Source organism: Rhincodon typus, chromosome 17 (assembly GCF_021869965.1).
Source record: "Rhincodon typus isolate 14 chromosome 17, sRhiTyp1.1, whole genome shotgun sequence".
Classification (NCBI taxonomy): domain Eukaryota; kingdom Metazoa; phylum Chordata; class Chondrichthyes; order Orectolobiformes; family Rhincodontidae; genus Rhincodon; species Rhincodon typus.
The window spans coordinates 18489015-18507534 of NC_063348.1; the positions used below are offsets into that span (position 1 = coordinate 18489015).

At 39.2% G+C, this 18520-nt stretch overlaps 1 protein-coding gene across 1 annotated transcript in view; it reads left to right on the top strand.

The window, feature by feature from the left end:
* The window catches only part of myrf (myelin regulatory factor), a 236290-nt gene that overhangs the window by 101406 nt on the left and 116364 nt on the right, over positions 1-18520 (top strand). Inside the window, exon 3 of the mRNA XM_048607104.1 lies at positions 17220-17307. Coding sequence (XP_048463061.1) covers positions 17220-17307 — 88 coding nt within the window. The remainder of the gene's footprint in view (positions 1-17219; positions 17308-18520) is intronic.

Genomic DNA, 18520 nt, shown 5'->3' on the forward strand with positions numbered 1-18520 from the left:
CAGTCTTGTGGGTTTGGGGTTATACATGACACCAGGGTAGTAGGGGATGGTGATGAACTAGCACCAGGGTTTGAGAGGGGGAGGAGGTGAGGTGGTGGTGGTGTGAGAGTCTTGATGCCACTGCTGCATGGAAAGGGGTGATGCTTTTGCTGTCACGTAGTTGTACAGACGGTGAGGTATCGGGTGTGTCTGTGTTGGGGGGTGAGTTATCAGTGAGGTATATTTGAGAGGGGAGGGGTGTTATTGATGAGGTGGATTTTAGTAGAAGGAAACTTCATTGATCACATATAGGTGTGGGGTATGTCTCTGGTGTATTTGAGTGGGATTACATATCTGAGCCATGACACTGCAGTACAGGAGAATTGGAATTTTGTATCATTCTCTTGGAATCATCAACACAGGGAAAGTTCTCCTCATCAGGATAGCAGAGGCAGAAACCCTGGAATCACTTAATATACAGTTGGATTGTATGATGGGCAGAATTGGATCAATTTGGATAAGGTAAGAATAGCCAAACACATCAAAATTAACTTGTAACAGGCAAGGGCACAAAAGAGATTCAGGAAAACAAGAAAGAATGGGAGAGAAATTAGAAAATGACAGCTTATTAATGCTAAACTTGTGTTTTACAGGACAGTCGATTGTATATACAGCACAGAAACAGGCCTTTCGGCCAATGGGTCTACACTGGTGTTTGTGCTCTGCAGCAAGACACCTCCCACTTTCCTTCCTCTAACCCCATTAAAATGCCCTTCTATTGCTTTCTCCCTCATGTTTAACCAGCTTCCCTTGAAATGTGCTTTTGCTATTTCGCCTCAAATACTCCTTGTTGTAGTGGGTTCACATTTTAACAACACTGGGTCGAGACGCCTATCCTGAGCTGGCTTTATTAGCAATTTATCTTTTATTTATGATCCTTACTTCTCATCTCTCCCACAAGTGGATATATCAAATTTACTTCTCTCCTATCAACCTCTTCCCTAATCTTAAAAACTCTATTTGTTGTCTCTTCTCTTTAGAATATAGCCCCAGCCTGTTCAATTTTTCCTGACAGGAATAAATCTTATTTCATATACTGTCCTAGTAAATCATTTTGCATACCTCCATCTTTTTTATTATGGAGACAGAACAATGTTCCAAGTGTGATGTATTTAAGATTCAATTCAATTTTAACAGTGCACTTCTACTTTTCAATTCTATCCCTTTAAAAATGATCATCGATGCATTGATTTTGTTTTAAATGACCTTAGATGTACCAGCATCCCTACTTTTTTTCCAAGGAGGGTATGATCTCTTTACCAAAATATATTATTTTGCACTTACATATACAGAAGATTCTTAATGTCTTCCTGTAATTTGTCACAGACTTCCTATAAATTCTTCCATCTGCTAATTTGAAAATTGTACTAAGTTCCAAGTTCAAGCCTTTATGTAACAAAGTGGTTCTCGCACCTGTCCTTATAGAATACTGCTTGCTACTTTTGATAATTGAGTTAATCTCTATTATTTTTTGTCTCTTGTAGCCAGCTTACTGCCCTTTCTGCAATTTATCCTGACTCCATGGGCTGGATTTACAATCCTAGGCAGAGTTGGGATTGTTTACATTTGGGGGTGAGGGGTGTATTGGGGGAGATGGGGGAGACCTGTGAAAATGGGTGGGGACATAGTGGAGGGGACTGACAGACTATTATACTGGGGAGTGGGAGTGGGAGGGTGGTGATGACAGGGAGAGACACTTGTTAGAGCTGAGAATTGGGAGACACACCCACTATTAGAACCCTGCAAGATTTAAAGGGGCCGCACAGCTTTTATCAACCTGTCAGTGCTCCATGGCAATATCAGAAGGTCACAAACCACAGTTCCAGAAGCTGTGGTTTAGATGCTCCCTTGTGCTTACTTCTCCTATCTGTTTTCGCGCTGTTCCCCATTACTGAATCCAGCACTGCTCATTCCTTTGTGTGGCTTTTTGCATTCAGGATAAACATGGAAATATTGTAAATGAGAAAATGCCATTCCTTTGTCCTTTTCATTCCTTCCTCTTCTCAGTTCATTTGGGAGTAATTTAAATCCTTTGAGCTTCTTTTTCTACATCACTTATTCACTTCACACATCTACTTATATCATTCTTCATGCACCTGTTTTTTGTAATTGGATATTCTGCACCATACCACAATTAGCTTGTTTGATCTCTATCTTTTATTTTGATTCATATGAATTTTGTTTCTATTTTTCTGTCAGTTAGATCCTGTTTACCTCCTGCTGTCATGAATAGCCAGCTTAGTCCTTGATCTGGCTTTTCCTTCTCTATCCTATCTGATAGGCTGCAATTCCAGGTGAACGAGCAAATGAGGGGGATTGAGAAGTTCCACAACCTGGGATCCTCGGAAACAATCTAATTGGATTCTGCTGAAAGAGTCATATAGTTTCAGAGACCAAATGTTTATCTCCTCAGAACAAATCTTGTTAGTAGCACTCTCCGCACTTCATTCATTTGCAATTTCTTTTCCTTTCATCATCTCTCTTAAATTAAATGTTTCATTCTGTACAGTTTAGGCAGCAGTCAAAAGTGGCACCATCTTAAAATCTATGAAATTGGATCTACAAATGTATTCCATCCAAATAGTGTCAGTGACTCATTAAGATTGACATAGTTAGGCTCCTGTGCTGGTCTACTGAATGAATAAACAACTCGGTATGACATTGAGCAATACAGTGCCAGACTCAATCTCTGGTGAGATGTATTGGAGCTAGGTGATACATGTCCAAGATCCATATAGTTTGCCTTCTGCCAGGCTTATGTTAGAAAAGACAGGGGCACAATGATGCAAGGAACAACTTATTGAGACTACTCTAAGCAGTGCAAATTTGCCAGATAGGAATTATAGTTAGAGAAATCTAATGGAGATCTTTAAAATCATAAAGCAGTTTAGTAAGATAGACATGAATTAGATTGTTTCCACTTGTTGGGAAGACCATAATTTAGGGACATGGTAGCTCAGTGATTACAGGCCTGGACTGAGAGATCCAGATGCCATGACTAATAATCAGAGACATGAGTTCAAATCAGACCATAGTAACTAGGGAATTAAATTCAATTCATTAAATAGATCTGGACTTTTAAAAAAAAAGAAATAGCTAGTGCCAATAATGGTGACCATTAAATTACCAGATTGTCTTTAAAACATATCTGGTTCACTAATGCTCAATAGGGAGCGAAATCTGACATTCTTTTCCAATGTGGCCTGAATATGACTCCAGACCCACACCAATGTAACTGGCTCTTAACTGCCCCTTAAAATAACCTGGCCAGCCACCAAGTTGCATCATAGAGTCATACAGCATGGACATGGAACCTCCAGTCCATGCTGACCATGTTCCCAAACTAAACTAGTTCCACTGGCCTAAATACCTCCAAACCTTTCCTATTCATGTACTTATCCAAATGTCTTTTAAATGTTATATCTGTACCTGCATCCACCACTTTCTCTGGCACTTCATTCCACACACGAACTACTCTCTGTGTAAAAACATTGTCCGTTTCAAAACTTTCTCCTCTAACCTTAAAAATATGCCCCTGAGTTTTGAACTGCCCATCCTAGGGAAAATACCCCTGTTATTCACCTTATCTATGCCCCTCATGATCTTATAAACCTCTATAAGGTCCCCCCTCAACCTCCTACACTCCAGTAGAAAAAGGTCCCAGCCTATTCAGCCTACTTTTATGACCCAACCCTTCATTCCCAGCAACATCCTGGTAAATCTTTTCTGAAAACTCTCCAATTTAATAATATCTTTCCTATAGGAGGCCGACCAGAGCTGCACACTCCAGAAGAGGCCTCACCAATGTCCTGTTCAACCTCAACATGACATCCCAACTCCTATACGCAAATTTCTGAGCAATGATGGCAAGCATGCTGAACGCCTTCTTAACCACTCTGTCCATCTTTGATGCAAATTTCAAAGAATTATGTACCTGAACCCCTATGCCTCTCTGTTCTACAAAGTACCCAGGGCCCTACCATTAATTGTATAAGTCCTGCCCTTGTTTGTTTTACCAAAATACAACATCTCACATTTATCCAAATTAAACTCCATCTACCAATTCTCAGCCCCTTAACCTAATTGATCAAGATTTCTTTGTACTCGTAGATAACCTTCTTCACTGTCCACTATACCACCAATTTTGGTGTTATCTGCCCATGTTGCTATTAAGTAATACAATACAGATAGAGTGCCTCAAACTGACTTCAAACGACCATCCTGGATTTTGGTTCAAGTAATCAATCAGACAAGGCATCATTTGTGCTGCCAAAAAGTGACTTCATGTAGATGTCTATGTACATGTACATGTTGCACAGGTTCAACCTATTGATTCAGACCTCTCCCAAATAACTCCCTGAAATCAAGCTGACTTGCTTTTAGCATCATTGGATGTCCCTCAATGTCGGTTATGACCAGCAAATGCATGCCGTATGTTGGTAGCAGAATGGCAGAATTATAAGTCAAAAGTCAGTTTCTGTTTGTTTTCTACTCTTTCTCAGCTGGATAGGGTCTAGCCACAGGGTACTGCTATTGCTACCTGCAGCTCAACAACCATTTCACATGCCTTTAACCACAAATGGACCTGACCTTCTCTCCCAGAGTTGGGGCTGAACAAATGAACGGTGCCTGGAGCTGTGTGTTGACAGTGAGGTTTTGTAAATTTCCCCTTCTCATTTGTGGTCAGTGCATCAATATAGTGTGTGCGAGAGTCTACTCTTTCCAATGAAAAAACCCTGAGCTGAATTGAATGCATCTTACCAGAGCAAGAGGTATTTGACTGCAAGTACCATTGTAGCATGTTTACAAAGAAATCATTAATCGATGTAACACTGCAATATCCCTCCAGAGGGCAGCACTCATTTCCATTTCCAAAACTCTCCAGTCTTCAGACGATTCTGGTTTTCAGATGCTTGGGTTCTGTACCTATGAGAATAAAATTAGATAGAGCATGTGACATCAGCTTAAGCATTAGCCATGTCAAAGGTGTACAGAATCCAAAATCCTCCTCACTAACTTCTAGGGTCTTGGACCAAAATTAGGAGAGCTGTCTCACAGACTAGTAAAGCAATAGGCCAATGTAGTCTCACCCACAGAATTAAACCTTTGAGCAAACATCAAAGACTCTTCCATCACCCTACCTGGGTCACATCTTGTCCAACCAGTAGGACAGACCAACAGACATGACGACACTGTGGTTTGGAGAGAATAGTCCAAGGAGTCCTCAACCATCTGGATTCCATGAAGTCTCATGGCACCAGGTTGAACATGGACAGGGAAAGCTCCTGTGATTTACCACCTACGGCCTTCCCTCAGCTGAGGAATCAATGTTCCTCCACATGTTAAACACCACTTGGAAGAAGCATTGAGAATGGTGACGGCACAAAATATACATTGAGGGAAAGCTGCAATATCAGAGGGAGTATCAGTTTCAGATAAAATACTAAATTAAGGCCCCATCCACCCTCTCAGGGGAACATCAAAAATCCTACTGCCTTAAATTCCCTGATCTTTAATGGATTATCAGTAGTATTCTGGCTAATATTTATCCCTCTGTCAATGGCACAAAGCAGATTGTAAATTTATTTGATCATTAACACATTGCTGTTGGTGGGATATTGGTGTGTGCAAATTAACAATCACATTTCCTACAACAGTGACTACACATGTTTTGGAACATCTGGCAATTGTGAAAGGTGCTAAATAAATGTAAATCTTTCTGTCTGTTGGTCAACTAATAAATGAACCAAGGAATTCAGAAGGAACCTTTTCACCCAGAAAGCAGTTGAAATGTGCAGCTTGCCACTAATTGCAATAGTTCAGGTGAACAGCAGAGATGCATTTAAGGGGAATCGAGATGACTGCACAGGCCCTGGGCAGCTCAGTTGTTTAGATGATTGGAGTGTGGTGTATAATAAAGCCAACAGTACACATTCACTCCTCACACCGGCTATCATAACTCATGGAGGCCCTGCTTCCTCAAATTACCCCATGCTTGTGAAATGGTTACCTTCAAGCTATATATAACTCTCTAATGGAGAGAGATGCCTAGGACCCTCTGTGGACTATGACTTCATCCCAGAAATGTATAGGAAGCAGAAAGGGATAGAAGGATATGTCGCTATTAAGTAGGGTGTTTGTAGGCTGCTAAGGGACGAGCATTGGATCAATTCAATTGAGCCAAATAGAATTTACCACACAGACTTAGGCTATGTAATTCTGCAATATCTAACAATAATGAAAAGATTACTGGAATCAGTCTTTATCTACAACTGACCCTGACATGCGTTGTGGGCAAGCTTTGCTATAGGTCAAAAACGCCTGTGTCTAACAAGCATTATGCATTTACAATGTGTAATTTTTCAAATACTATATTCCAATGTCATGTTATCTGGAAAAAATCAATATAATTTGCATTAATCAATACTGTTTCTGAGATTTATCAATTTTCCATTAACTCAGACTAAAATTAGCTCCGTAAACCAGCTTCCCCCCCCACACCTTGTTCTATTGTTCTAGATATGGTAAAATTGCTCGTTGCAGTCTATATTTACTTGGTCCCTTTAGAACCTTAAAAGTAAAAAATTATATCACTCATCAACTTTCACTTTTCCATGTTCAATTTACATAATCACTCTTCGTAATCCAATCTCTCTGCTCCCTTTCATACAGATTGTCCTTTCACAGTTGCAATATCAAAGCACTTACAGAAACCTAAATCTACCACATATACCGACTTACAGCTGTCCAGATCCTTTAGCGCTCCATCAAAGAGAATCAGAATGTAGATCGACAATGTTCTCTTTATAAAACTTTACAGACTATCATTTATATCTTATTTCCAACCAGGTTACTATGACCATTTTCTCAGTTCCCTTTTGTACATTTTTTTCCTGTTTTCCTCCAATCCCCAGCCAACTCTCCGATATTCTGTAATTTCTGGAAGAGTTGCTCCAGAGTTCCCATAACTTCAGTTGTCTTGCCAGCTGGTTTGCGATGCGGAGTTCAATTGCCGCATCAGTTACCATGAAGGACTCTTCTTCTCAGTCTCTCCCCTTGCCTGAGGCATGGTGACTGTCAGGTTCTCTCTTGAGAAAACAGCCCTCTGGCCTGGTAAGGCTATGGCAATTACCTTTATCTTTGCCTGATCAGGGATGTTTGTTGTAACAATGTCTTGCAACTGATACCTGATCTGAGAACATGCTCCAGCATTGTCCCAGAGAGGTTGCAAACAGATGGATGGACATTGCAGAAGGACATTGCTAAATGATTCTAAAGACATGAATGTTGAATTCATTGGATCGGCTTGTGTGAGGTAGAATCAATATCTTAATGGTGTGTGTCTGACAATTTTGCAATTCCTGTGCATGACAACTTAGGGCTTTACAAATCTTAGTGCAAATTGTTCAGCATATACACAGCATTCTGTATAGTTAGGTGGATGACCTTGAATCTTAAGGCAAATTTCATAGGTGACATTTATTCATCTTGTGCCTCACAGTCTGGTCCAGGTGACCACAGTCACGTATTGGGCTGTCCTTCAAACTGCATTTACGAAGGAGACGTGACATTCTTGCGTGGATTGTGTTAGGAGTACTTCTATGTTTTCAGAGGAGGTTTGCGAAAGGTCAATCCACTTTTGAAGATATGTTGCAATTAGCTAATTACTCCTCTACAGGAAGACTATAAACCAAATTTGAATTGCTGAGCTGCTCCACATGATGTTCTAAACCTTGAAACGTGTTGTAGTCAAATGAACCTTAAAAACAAGCTCGAAACCAGAAACATACAAAAACCAGCGGCAGAATGTCCAGTTGCTTTCAGCCAAAGGAAGAAGACAAAACACAAAATGGTCTTGAATATAATGAAATGAAACGAATCAGTATTCAGTCTGAGCCTCTATAGATTTTGATGTTTGTTTTCAAGGTGTTATTTAGCTGCCAGAGTTGTTCTCTGGGCATTTGCTGATTGTCACATGTTGGAACAAGAAAGCCCAGCTACATCATGGGCTCAGCTTCCAATGTCACCAATTTTAACTGTTCCAAGATTTGGCACCATTGAACAAACATATTATGTTGCTGAAATGAAAAGCAAAAGTCATTGATCTGCTTTTTATTTGGCTGTGCATTGCACTTAATAAAAAGTTATATTGTTCCTTAATGCTGACATTACCATAATTAGATTACATTGTGAACCAGGTGATGGTACATCTCCAATTCATAATCCTAGTAAAACACCCAGAATATTAGAGTCCATCATAAAACAATGTGAAAGAAGGAAAGATGGATTTTCAAAAGAAAAACACTCCCCTCTTTGAAGGTATGAAATCAATGGGGTGTAGTTCCATGGGCACCAATACCCTTATGGTAACTCTTCTGGTGAGTCTGGATCATTGGTATTGACTGAATATTTGGTCATTTGGGATCACCATGACTCAGCCTGCTACTGTTCAGCAGGAGTTCTGAGCTGCAATCAGGAGCAGGAGCCTTTGCAAATCTCCCTCCCAAGCCTGCACACACAGTATGATAGCACCATTGTGACTGCTAGCCCAGAGGTCAGTTGGCTTCCGTATGTACCTGGGCGAACAATGTGGAGGGGTGATTTTCATCTTCTCTGCGATGATCTGTTCTCAGCGAAGTAAAGAAAACAATTGATAAATGTTGTCAATCCTTTACAAGCACAGCACAGCCTCCAATCTACTGCCTGCCCAGTAGCTGGGACAGGGGAAAGAAAATTGGCCCTTACATAGGGAAATGACAAGTAACAATTCACAATTGAAACTGAGCTCAGTTCATGTGGGGAGATTAATGGAGAGGAGAATTCTGTTCTTGCTGTTGAAGCCAAGACCCTGTAACTCAGCACCATGGTGTTTACTAACACTGCTGAGAACTCCAAGGGAATCCTGGCTGAACTTCAGACAGACTGCCAGATGCTATGATCTCTATCAATACCCATAGATTAGATTTAGACTCACTGTATCGCTTTTTAAGAACCATGCCTACAAGTGAAGAAATAATATCTCAGTGTACATTCAAGTATTTTCCTTCCTTTTGTTTTCCCATCACCTCTGCCGATTCCTTCCAGGAGCCAACTCCACTGAGGCTGACTTCACAAAATTACCATTCTGCAAGTTATTCTTGACGTAAAAACTTGGACTTTTGTGCTTCTCTCTGTCTGGAGTGGGAGGTGGGTGGGTGCATTTAATTGTGCAGGCAGCAAAATGTTAGCTTCCCGACTGCACAATAAAAGTTAGTATTTATGTTGGCAGCGGGTTGAAGGCTTCCCAACGGCAAGTGTTGGGAACAGATTTTTAGAATGTTGTGCGTACTCACGAAAACACGAGCTCGCCACATTAAATTGCACCTTTGCAATCAGATCTGCAGCAAACAAGAATCGAGTGCCGTCAGATTCACAACTGGCAGGGTGGCGTGGTGGGTTGACACTGAGTAGGAGCCTGCTTTTCTTGTACAGGAGCTTTGCCAAACCAGGGGAGAGGATAGATGCTTTGTGATCGGGTGGCGGCTGTGATAGGGGAATGGAAATGGTTGAACAAGCGAGAGATGGAAGGTGGGTGGTGGTAGCTCTACAAAAGCCTCAGGGGATGGAGAACAAAAGCCAGACTGCATGGGTAAGCGCAGTCTCTACAAGTGGGAATCTAATCTTATTCTCCTAACCTCCATTTGGATAAAGGCCCAGTCTGTTCATTGATTAAGGGTGTCAAGTAGGCGTATGGAGCCGTTTCCTTTAGAAGCTAAGGTCCATTATCTAGGAGTAGGGAGTTTATTCTGGGACTGTATAAATCATTGGTTAGGCCACAACCTGAGCACCCTGTACTCACCTCATTATGGATTGAATGCAATTGTACTGGAGAGGATGCAGGGAAAATTTACAAAGATGTTGCCAAGACTGAAAAAATGCAAATATGGATCAAAAATGGAGAGGCTGGAGCTGTTCTCCTTGGAACAGAGAAGGCTGATGAGAGATTTAACTGGGATGTGCAAAACTGTGAAGGGCATGGATAGAGTGGATGGGAAAAGCTGATTGACCTTATCAGCGAGGCCAGTGACTTGCAGTCATAGAATGAAATTGCTTGCATAAAGATTAAACTGAGACACAGGGAAATAAAATTCACCCAGAGGGTGGGTAGGCCCTGGAACTGCCTGAAAGGATGGTAGAGGCAGAAATCCTCAATTCATATAAAAGGTATATCTGAATCTAATGTCATAACCTGCAGGGCTATGAACCAAACACTGGAAAGTGGGAATAGGCTGGGTGGCTCACCTTCTCACACACTCAAAGGACCATGTGACCATTTTCTGTGGTGTACATGTCTATGATTCTATCTATATTTCTATGGAAACGCCATGTGTCCTCTTCACAACTTATTTGCCTATGTATTGTTTTCAACAAATTTAGCAATGATACATTCAATTCCTTCAACCAAGTAATTAATATAAATTGCAAATAGTTGAGGCCCCAGCACTAATCACTGTGGCACTTCCCTCATCACACATTCCGAACCCAAAAATGACCCATTTATGCCACTCTGTTTCTGATTAGCTGGCCACACCTCTATGCACATTATTGTGTTATTCTCTACACCATGAGCTCTCATTTTGTGTGATAACCCTGTGGTGTAAACTTATGCATTGTTGATTTGTGACTGGAACATGAGAGAAGGAAAATGTACCCTCTAGTGTGCTATTACTGAAAATGTTAGTTTGCACAATGAACAGTAAATATGTTTCTTCAATCAAAGAAAAAATATATTCAGAAATTCATTGCGTGTTTAGTTTCCCAGGCTTTTTACAATAAGAAGTAGTCAGTTTCAAAGTAGTTTTGGAAGAGAAATTTAATTGAATTTTCAACAACAATCAACATTAATCCTTTTTGTTTTCAAGCCAATCACTTAACTATCAGCAAAAAGCGTTGATAACAGATGTTTTCTATTTGTTAAGTGCTGTTGCCTGTGAGCAGTTCCTAACAGGAAACAGTGTTTTTGTGACAGAAGTGCCCATTCACCGAGAATAAAACCTGAGGATTCAGACTCCCATTTCTTGAAGTCTTTTAAAAAATCAAATAAACTCTCAAATCCCACAGGGTGAAGGAACCACTTTCTTCTTTCCTTCAACTCCGACAGATACAGATTAGATACTGGAAAATTCTGTAACAACATGTGAACTGATGGAAAGCTCTCTCGTTGTTGTGAGGTATTAACAACACTCTGACAGGCAGAGGCTTTGAAATAAAACTTTACCGTAATTATTAAAAGGCAAAATATTGAATCCTGCTGTTTTGAATTCTAATTTATTTTCATGTTTTGTTTAAAAAGCTTGTTTTGGAATTAAAGACTTCAAATTCTGTTGAGGTAATACGGCACCTGTATTTTTAAATTTGAAATAATTTTTACTTCGAGCTCTGATAGCGAAGGAAATATTTGGTGCTTTGGAAATGATTTTCCTGTTATAAATGTTTTCGTGTAGATTTTCAATGTCAAATACTGAAATAAATAGGTGATTCAAACTCATATACAGCAAGTAGCTTGTACACTTTAAGTACATGACGTTTACAACATCTTTAATAAAAGATTAATTAAAAGTGCTATATTAGAAAGTCAGTCTCATTAGCAGGATGTCTGTGTCGCCACAAGCTTATTTTGAACATTTTCTAACGAGAAATTCGAATCCAAAATCGTCAGTAATGTGTCTACAATCAATTGTAGTTGAAAGTCTAATTGACTATAAATCATTGGCCCACTTCTATTTTAAATATTGTGGAAAAATAATTCTCTGACTCACAATGACTAACACCATAGGAAATTTACAAGCAGATCCTCTTCACGCTTTGATTGCAAAGAACAAAAATTGAAGGCCAAATTTATGCTGATTTTCATCTAATCTGGAACTGGAACTTCATAAACACATGTTTATTTGCAATCTTCACTCAGCATCTGTAATTAATCGCTAATTGATTTAAGGATTTGCATCATTTAAAGTGCCAAGTCAAGCTATGCATATTAATGGAGAATTATGTATACCATCATACAATATTCCTGTTGTCGTAAAGAAACATATCTCCTGAAGTATGCAAGTAGTGGCACCAAATTTGCATTAATTGACATGACTGACTTTGTTTGAAAGTGAGTAGATGAATCTGGTTCACCTCAATCTTGATCTAAGTAATTATCATTCTAATAATTTACCAGAACACTTTCTGTGAGTGCTGTAATGGTAATGTTTTGTAGTAGTTACAAGACTGGGTGAGTTACAACATTATTTCAACGTGAGTCCCATTCTTTATTTGATTATCCCAATTCCCATAACTAAGAGGGAAGGTCTTGGACTTTGGCCTCAGTTTCTGTCAAGGACTCCCGCTGCCAGTTACCAGAATGTGGAAGAGATATCCTGGGAGGGATTTTAGCTCTTAAATCTCTCTCTCTGGGTAAAGATGAGAAAGCCTGTTTACTGAAAACACCTTAGTTCAGAAACTGAGCAGAGCATGACTCAAACTGAAGCTGATTATTAGTGCCTTAACATCTAATGTATTGCCTGTACAATAAACCCGTTTTAGCATTTACTGGCATTATTTCTATTTTGAATTCCGTTATTTATCAGAACAGAAGACAGAAAAGAAAGTGAGGCTGTAATCGAATGTGACCTTCATATATCACTTGGGTGTGTCTCATTATGTCACCCGACTTGTGAGATTAAATAAATGATTACTCATAACAATAACTATAAACATATATCATGATAAGGGGGTACGGAAACTCTCAATAATCTGCAATATTATCTCAGGAAAGTTTATTCTCCACATTTTAGAAAGAATATTTTGCTGATATTTTGTTTTTAAAATTTTGCCAGTTCCTGTAATGATTCTTTGAGTTAATCCAATGAGTAGTTGGGTCAAACACTCACTGTCTTCACTCAGTTTTATCCATTGACCGTTGCCAAAGTACAAAGGTGTTGCCTGGAGCCTGAGAATCTCTATACAGGCAAAGATTTGGGACTTTCATGGAAAAAGTAGAAAACAGGAAACAAAAACACATTTCTCCAACATTTTCCTTCTTCACCATAGTATGGTCTGTTTGATGTGTCCATACGTTACCCAAACAGTTATTCCTTAACACTATATCTTCATAATTAGTGTATCCAGTGGCTCACCTGTCTACTCTTGTCTGATTTCATTTCTTTGAAGTGCTTATTAAAGATGTTATATAAATGCAAGTTGAAACAGGAAGTGCAAAGGCACCAGGAAGATTCAAAGGCAAAACTCCAGCTCACAGAATTCCAAAGTTTCAATAAGTTTTATTTGTGACAAGTCTCTGAAGAAAGTTTTCAAGGATTCTTCATCATTGCAGGCGTTTTGACATTATTATACCTACAAAGTTCTTCCTGTTGGAGCATTAGCAGAATAAACGACCTTGGTGCAGGAGAACAAGGGGACAAAACAAATCTAGTGCAGATTTATATCTGTAACATTTATGTTTGGATTGAAATGCAGTTACGTACAAATGTCCTTCCTAGTCTGTTGTAGTCATGTGACCTCTACCATGTAGCCTACACACTGTAGGTAGGCTCCACAATGCACACAGAAAACAAGGTAATAAAAGTAATGCTGAGGTGAGTGTTGCAGACTTGTGAGAAAGCACAGATCCAGACAAAGAGAGATCCAGATATATACAAAGCTGGGAACTACCAATAAAATAAACAAAAAAAATGAAGAACCTAGAAGCAAGCCACAGTTAAAGTTACTGGTTAAGAGAAAATGGCTGCAGCCTTTCCCCTACCAACTCCTGTTCAAATGACAGGGATGTGAAGCAAAACTGGAATTTTCTCCATGCACAATAGAAGATTTATGAAATAGCATCAAATCTGTTGAGCAAGGGAGAGCAAAGATAATTTGCTACAATTTTATCTCTGGTTGGAATAGGCTGTGTCGAAATATATCCCATTCTAAATCTGCAGAGCAGAAGAAATATACAGCAAAATTTAAAAAAAAAATTGAAGGCATGCTTTGAACCCCATATGAATGTTACATACTCAATATTAGGAACCAAAGTCAAAAAAAAGTACATAAGGTCATTAACATAATGTACAGAAAGCTGTGAATTTGCATAATTAGAGGATGAGCTAAGTATACAGGATTGAATTCTGCAAATGGGATCCTCGAGTGAGAGCACATTCATTGAGACAACAAAAATTTAAGCTCAGCAGAGCTACTGTCATGCACAGAAGTGCTAATATTGTAAATATCAGATAAAGTATATTTATTATAGAATAAACCAGGTCTTGCATTTTGGTTACAGATAGGTTGAAGTTCCTTTCCAATCTGATGCCTCTGTTATTGCATGCCATCCTGTCCTATTCTGTGTCCTTTCAAGTCATCCTGTCTATTCCATTCCCAAAGTTACATGTTGTAGAAGATGACAAATTTTGATTTAATGTTCCACTTTCTTTTTGGATTGTACTAAGAACATTGTTTCAGTATTGGCTGCCTGCATAAAATATATATGGTAACCATACCACATTGATTGAGCTCCATAGTGTAAGAAGTTGGATCCTTTAATGGTGTTGCAAGTCTGAACAACAACATTATTTTCAAGTTTAAAATATCAGTCACTTATGCTGTATAAGCTATTTTTGGTTTGAAAGATATCATGTAGTAGCGTTCACATGTAATGAAAAAGTGTTTTTCTCAAGATGCTGGCATGTTGTGTGCCCAGTGATCCTAGCAGATTGAACATAGAACATAGAACTGTACAGAACAGTACAGGCCCTTCGGCCCATGATGTTGTGCCGAACTTTTACCCTAAACCTAAGGTCTATCTAACCTCCATCCCTACCTTAAACTATCATTCAAATGCTTATCTAATAGCAGCTTAAATGACCCTAAGGAGGCCGACTCCACTACCCTCTCTGGCAATGCATTCCATGCCCCTACAACTCTCTGAGTAAAGAACCTACCTCTGACGTCTCCCCGAAATCTACCTCCACTCACTTTAAAACTATGCCCCCTCGTAATAGCTATGTCCACCCTAGGAAAAAGTCTCTGGCTGTCCACTCTATCTATACCTCTGATCATTTTGTACACCTCTATCAAGTCACCTCTCATCCTTCGTCGTTCTAAAGAGAAAAGCCCTAGCTCTCTCAACCTTTCCTCGTAAGACCTTCCCTCCATTCCAGGCAACATCTTGGTAAATCTCCTCTGCACCTTTTCTAACGTTTCCACATCTTTCCTGTAATGAGGTGACCAGAACTGAACACAATACTGCAGATGTGGCTGAACCAGGCTTTTGGATAGCTGGAGCATAACTTCTTGAACTCAATCCCTCTCTTAATGAAAGCTAACGCACCATACGCCTTCTTAACAACTCTATCCACCTGGGTGGCAGCTTTCAGGGAACTGTGGACATGAACCCCAAGATCCACACTGCCAAGAATCTTTCCGTTAACCCTGTATTCTGCTTTCAAGTTTGTCCTTCCAAAATGAATCACCTCACACTTTTCAGGGTTAAACTCCATCTGCCACTTTTCAGCCCAGCTCTGCATCCTATCAATGTCCCTTTGTAACAGATAAAATTAAAGATTAGTTCACAACAAATTATTGTCACACTGTCTTTCTGATGTATTTGTTCTCGGGTGTGAGCAGCCTATAATCCAAGTTTCTGTTAAAATTTATAATTCATTTTAAAGCTGTTTCAGCTTTTGCTAGTTTCAACGGTTTGGTGTGTAGCACAGAAAGAGATAAATTGTGAATGGTGATGGGACATGATAATTCCTGAGCTGCTGGAACTAAGGAAGCATAATGTGAGAGAGAGCATTAATTGCTAATAAATTGTAGATAAATGTTAGACAAATTGGATTTACTTTGAGGGATTTTAGAAATTTACACAACCCTAAATAACTAATGTGCAAAACTTGATGTGATGTGGATTTTTTGATCCATTGCATGCCTATTAATCAAACCACCATCCTTCTATATCTAGATTCTGGGCTCCAATCCAGTCCTGACAGGGAGAATAAACATTCATTCTTTTATAACATAAAATGTCTTAAAAATATGTGCTTTATGCCAAACAATGATTTTTAATCTATTGGCTGGAAATATGAAATTGGGCTTTTACAAAATAATGACATCTTTTTAAAAAAACAAAATAAAAGTGACCAAATGCTCACCTCAAGTTGGTTACCCTAGTTAGCTTCACTGAACATTTCATATTTCATCTCCATGAAGACAGCAAGTCTGCAAAACCCACCAACCAAAGATAATGTTCCCCCAACCCAACGTCTCCTGCCTCACTAACAAGGCACCTATAGCAATCATGGGTTTTAAGGCAGATTTTCAGATGAGCTAATTGATTTACAAATGATATATGTATACTGAAAGTTAACGAGGTCCCATGACAAGCCAAAGTCCTTTGTGCATCAAGCACATGTTTCCTCAGCAGAGAAGCTAAGTTGGGTCCCTCTGAAATCTTTCGCCTCTCTCTAGCTATGCAGTTTGTGAGATAAGCCATGTCTGTTTCTCCTTCATGTGGGGCAAACAGAGACTTTAAAGACAGCCCTCAACTCCACAGCTGTGTCTCCAGTGAAACAACTAACTCAGCTGTCAGCATCTTTAAATTGGAAACATGAAGATGACTGAATTCATCCTGAAACCAGATGGGTCACCAAACTACAAACTGTGCACTTTTTTTTGGCCCCTAGTTTAGGCAGCTCATCCCTCCCCTGCTGGTCATCTGCATTTGTGTGTATGCAGACTAAGTGTCTGTGGGCATTTGTGCATGCTCCAATATTGGTGTGTTATTTTACTCAGATCAGTTTAATTATAAATAAATTAATCTAGTTCTTTGTTAAACTCATGAAAACCTGTCCAAAAGGTACCTTTATGACCACACAGTGTAATCAGTTGAGTACTCAGTAAATTGACAAATGTCCTTTTAAAATAAAAGCTGTGGTGCACTCCTCACCTGGTTGTAATAAGAGAGTTTGGAGTTTAGTCTTCCTATGGATACTTGCTTAGACAATATAAAAATGTCCCCAGAAGCAGCTGTACCTCAGAAAGAAAATCACAAGCTTTGATCCTGAGTAGGACAATGTTCACGGTAGTAAGGGACTATCCTACCTCATGGGTTATCTCATTATCCTTCTGGTAACATCTTTTTTTTCTGTTTTAAGGACATGAAATCAATGGGGCTCTTGATACTTCCAACATTGATACAAGTATTCTGGAGGAATATATCAGTAAGGAGGACTCCACAGACATGTAAGTCCAACCAGTCACCTTTATGACATGACATGATTGGATCAGTACTGCACCAGGCAGTGCATTTACAAACAAAGCCACCAGAGGATGGTGTTTTTAACATTGTTTGACTCTTATCTCTGTTTTATAGCTGACCCTCATTGACTCTAAAGATTCGGCCTTAAAGTTGTTGCATTGTGTCTAGTTTTAAAATCACTATAAACTGATGAACAACTTTAACAAATATCTTTGAAATTATAATCGTTGTCCCATTCTTTATTCATTAAAAAAACGCAGTTTGTGGTAATGTCCCTTCATACTTAGGAGTACTCAAAATGGGAAATCTACAAATACAGGTCTGAAATGTAAAAAGTCATTATATCTACCATCGGATAATCACTACTTTTTGCAGCACCTATTTTATAAGGATTATGTCACAACAGAAGGGAGGTTTGCCAAAGAGGTTTGCTGTTGTGATTTTCAGGGCATCTACAGTATATGTGCAGAATGTGCCATCCTGGACTGTGGAGATGCTATAAACAGGACACACTTCATTGCCGCAATTTATTGCTTTTCTTGGCTGTTAACATTTTTTCTGCGAGGTGAAACAGCAATTTCCAACTGCACATAGACACTTGCAAACATATCATTCAAAAATGCACACATTTTAAAGTTATGAGCATTAACAAATTAAATGAAGTATTTACATGTTGTAGTACAAGTTTCAAAAAAAAACTTTCTACAAAGCCAATTCTGAAGAAGGGTCCAGACCTGAAACGTCAGCTTTCCTGCTCCTCTATGCTGCCTGGCCTGCTGTCTTCATCCAGCTCTACACCTTGTTATCTCAGATTCTCCAGCATCGGCAGTTCCTACTATCATTTTCTACAAAGCCATTTTGCATCTCTTGAAAACTAGAATTGATATCTTACGTAACTACCTTGACATACATGGTGACTATGAGCATTATAACTTTTTAGTCATTTCAAATGTGAGTAATTTTGAAACTGGACAATTTTGCCTGAAGACGTACTTGCTGGATGTGTAGATTGAAAATATTAGTCCAACTGTGCTCCCAGGAGATAAAGCACTCCATCAAAAGTAGGAAAACAACCACTTTATGCCACTGTTGTAAGGATTCATGACAAAATTCACCATATACATTCGGACCATAGGTTGTCAACTTGCTCTGGTGTGCTCTTATCTGACAATCAGCAGCTTCAGCTTAGCCAGAAAC